The sequence below is a fragment of the Chanos chanos genome, chromosome 16 (assembly GCF_902362185.1).
Source record: "Chanos chanos chromosome 16, fChaCha1.1, whole genome shotgun sequence".
NCBI lineage: Eukaryota > Metazoa > Chordata > Actinopteri > Gonorynchiformes > Chanidae > Chanos > Chanos chanos.
Window position 1 is genome coordinate 12,254,774 of NC_044510.1, and position 3,389 is coordinate 12,258,162.

The 3,389-nt window shown below is 40.4% G+C and overlaps 1 protein-coding gene across 1 annotated transcript; it reads right to left on the reverse strand.

Annotated features, from left to right (window-relative positions):
• Positions 1–501: 501 nt before the first annotated feature.
• Positions 502–1,919, reverse strand: fmc1 (formation of mitochondrial complex V assembly factor 1). Its single transcript, XM_030793829.1, has 2 exons — positions 1,782–1,919; positions 502–954 (listed from the first exon to the last, which is right to left on the reverse strand). The coding sequence occupies exons 1-2, from the start codon at positions 1,908–1,910 to the stop codon at positions 751–753; spliced, it is 333 nt and encodes a 110-aa protein (XP_030649689.1). The 5' UTR covers positions 1,911–1,919; the 3' UTR covers positions 502–750.
• Between the last annotated feature and the right edge of the window lie 1,470 nt (positions 1,920–3,389).

The window sequence follows — 3,389 nt, forward strand, 5'->3', positions numbered from 1 at the left end:
ACTCAAATCTCTTACGTATTGAACTCGAAATCAAAAATCCAAAAACGGTTCTCCTCTGGCGTTGGGGTGCGGCATTGAGCATTGTGAGCTCACGCGTCCTTTGTGCGCGCATTTGCTCTCGCTAACCCAAGGTCTCTCATCGTGCTTTCCGTATGAAAGCCCCAGGCCATGTGAAGCGATGCGGAGTTAATGAACTCAAAGGTCAAAAGACACTCCGGGTTCTCGCATATCATTATTTTTCACATTCGCATACGTACACCTTCTTTATTAAAATGCGAAAAACAATGTATGCGAGCGTTCTTGTTCGTTAACGATTATGCCCGATTGAATTCATAACTGTACTCTTTGCTAATAATTAAGTCACAGCCCTGATAACGGATAATTACATTACTAGCGAAATGAAAACATCATTTCATGGATTATGGATAGCCTCTGATGAATTCTTATCAGATTATGTTGGATTATCTGTGGAAAGTGAACACGCACTTCAAAAACCAAGAGGACGGTTTGACGCTTTATTTGTGACTCTCCACATAAATGAAACATATTTACAAACATAAGGCAATGACAGCCATAACAGATATACACTGTAATGGTATACAGTGAGGTGTAGTGAAGAAAGACGTCAAGTCTCCACATCTCCTCCTCTCATCCGTTTGTTGTTTTGTCAAAAGCGAGTCTCTCTGTATTCCACAGCATTCGGGCTCAGTACGCTCTCTTTCGCCGCTCTGTATCTCTTTTCTTTTTCTTTTACTTCTCCCATCCCTTGCCTCCAGGCTGGGTGGGTAGTCTCAGGCCGACCAGGGAGGCCACCTCCTCGGGGCTGCGCTCCCCTTTTCCATGATACAGGTTGTGGAGCTCTTGGTGGTGTCGGGTGGAGTTGAGCAGACACAGGTAGGTGTGGGAGGCGTGTAGAGCCTCTCTCTGGGCGCGGCAATATCTCGCACCTGTCACCTGAGAAAGTGAGCATAAAAAAAAAAAAAAAACCCAGATATTGAGATATTCATTTATATCAAATATTCAGTATCAGATACCGAATAACTTAAGTGTGGCAATAAATAAACTGTAATAGCTGTGATCACTGAGTCAGTCAATATGCTGTCGTGTGGATTAATTTAGGTTCTAATGATAGGTTCTTCACTGCTAGAAACAACTGTACGACTGCAAGATTTCATGTGTGTGTAACGATTGTGTGTACAACTCATGTCGTAAACAGACGTTGAAAAGAAACCATGCATTAGTGTAAAAACGAGAGCTCGTGCTGACAGAGGCTGAGGCGACGCGTTAAGAGTTGCTTATGGACAGAGACGACACCATGTGTGCTTACGGATTACGACACCGAACTCTTCCAAATCCACTTCGCAGGACTCACTTAACATACAACAAGCTGGAAGCTTAGATTTCCATTGTTCCACTTCACACCATCCACAGCAAGGTCACAAGAGTTCACGTTCGTGACATGCTATCTACTACTGTAAACTGACATGTATCGCATGCGCTGCATGCACCCTATTATGCTTATCAAAACGATTCCCACGGTCACCTTGGACATGGTCAAAACTAGACACATTATGCAGTGGACTGCATACATGATGCCGTGTAAGACTACTTCACCAATTCGGCGTTTCAAATGAAACAAGTCTGCGGTTAAATGAAGGATATATATAGCTGTTGTTATTGGTTAGCCAACCAGCTAGCTGAGTGAGCTTTTCAGCGGCCACATTGTACTCAGTAACTGCGCTTGCGACACAGGACATGTAATGTTACATAAGACATCATACCTGATTTTTACGGAATTGGTCCATAACATAATTGTAAGCCATTGTTTGTTTGTATTCTGGTCCCTTTAAAGCGCGAATCTCTTTTAATATGCCACGGCATATTCGGAGTGGCGAGGTCATCGCAGCCATCTTAAACCATGACCGACAGCAGCGCGGCTTAATCAAACATCGAGCGCGTCGATTCAGATTGAAATACTTGCTCTAGCATCTTGATAGTCAACTCAGATTATGTAGTCTGAAATGACATGAGTTGAACAACAACAATAAACTCCGAGAGTTCTTACATTCGGGGCAATTTACACTATAGCAAACTGTGTCTAAAATCTCTTAACTTTAGAAGGAAGTTAAGGAATTCTTTCAGTAAATTGATGTTAAAACAATACACTTAGATTTCATTTCAGTTCACCAAGCACTGCGTTTAATTTTAAACCGTTAATTTCAAACAGCCTAGCTATTAAAAGCTGATCTGAGACGGGCGACTTATTGGATAAAATCTGAGGAGAAGAAGAATAGAGCGAACGTTATATGTTTGTTTCACGCGCCTGTTGTTGATAATTAAATGTCGCTGCTTGAAAACCGTTTAGATTAGTCATCCAATATGCATAGTTCATTTTTTTCAGAGACCAATTAATCAACCTTGCTGGAGACACTGAAATTGAGTCACTAATAAGTGTACAAAATTATATAAAAAAAAAAGTGTTAGTAGGCTACTAAACAGCGGTAAGTGCACGTATCTTCATACACAATGTTAATTTTCGCTTCTTGATCCAAATTTCACTTAACCTACTTTATATTTTTGTAAACCTGCGGGGTAAAGATTGTGGTCAAACAATATTCTTTCACTGCTAAAACGTTTCGTTAAATCACATTCCAAAGGAAAAACAAACAAACAAAAAAAAACGTGCGTTTCTCGTGGGAAGAATTTGCTATGCTTTGAGATATACCAATGTCAGTTTTTTCCTTTGTGGAAAAAAACACAACCAGTTATAATTTAACAACTTTGACTATGCCATTCCTTAACCAGGGGAGGTAACTTCACTTTTTCATTCCTACCTCATTATATATGGACATTTTCCATGACCTTAAACCAATTCTATCTACTTGAACTTTGAACTATACGGTATAGAATCGCTGATGTGGTTACTTTTGTACTCCCAGCACTGAAACATAGGGAGCAGCATTGGTCCACGTTTTAGTTTAAGAAGTTCGACCCCTCTCCTTTCAACCCTCTCTGGTCCCAGAAGAAGGGTTCTGGTGGAGTGGGTGGAGTATTAGAGCAGATAGGACTGTGATCGTTTATGTATTTTGTTGGTGGGAAACTGGAGAATGCAGCTGGCTCTTTTCCTCTGTCATGAAAAGAACCTGTTTTTTTTTGTTTGTTTTTTTTGTCATTTGTCTGGGATAAAGGAGTTCGGTGAGTGGCCTTACTCTTCTTGGTTAGAAACAATCTGCCCACATTCTAAGAGCCTGAAACTTTCTTTTCTTTTTTCATTTTCAAAATTTGCATTCAATATTCCTTGGAAATTAGTTGGCGGTGTTTCATTCTGATTAACATTCTTGGCCCAAATTTTTGCTTGTTCTTACTTAGTTTGGGTGTATCCTATTTTT

Bases quoted from the DNA above. Each gene is read 5' to 3' on its own strand.
- fmc1 (XM_030793829.1), bottom strand. From the start codon at position 1,910: ATGGCTGCGATGACCTCGCCACTCCGAATATGCCGTGGCATATTAAAA. The intron at 955-1,781 runs GTATGATGTCTT...TCACTTTCTCAG, and splicing joins ACCAATTCCGTAAAAATCAG to GTGACAGGTGCGAGATATTG.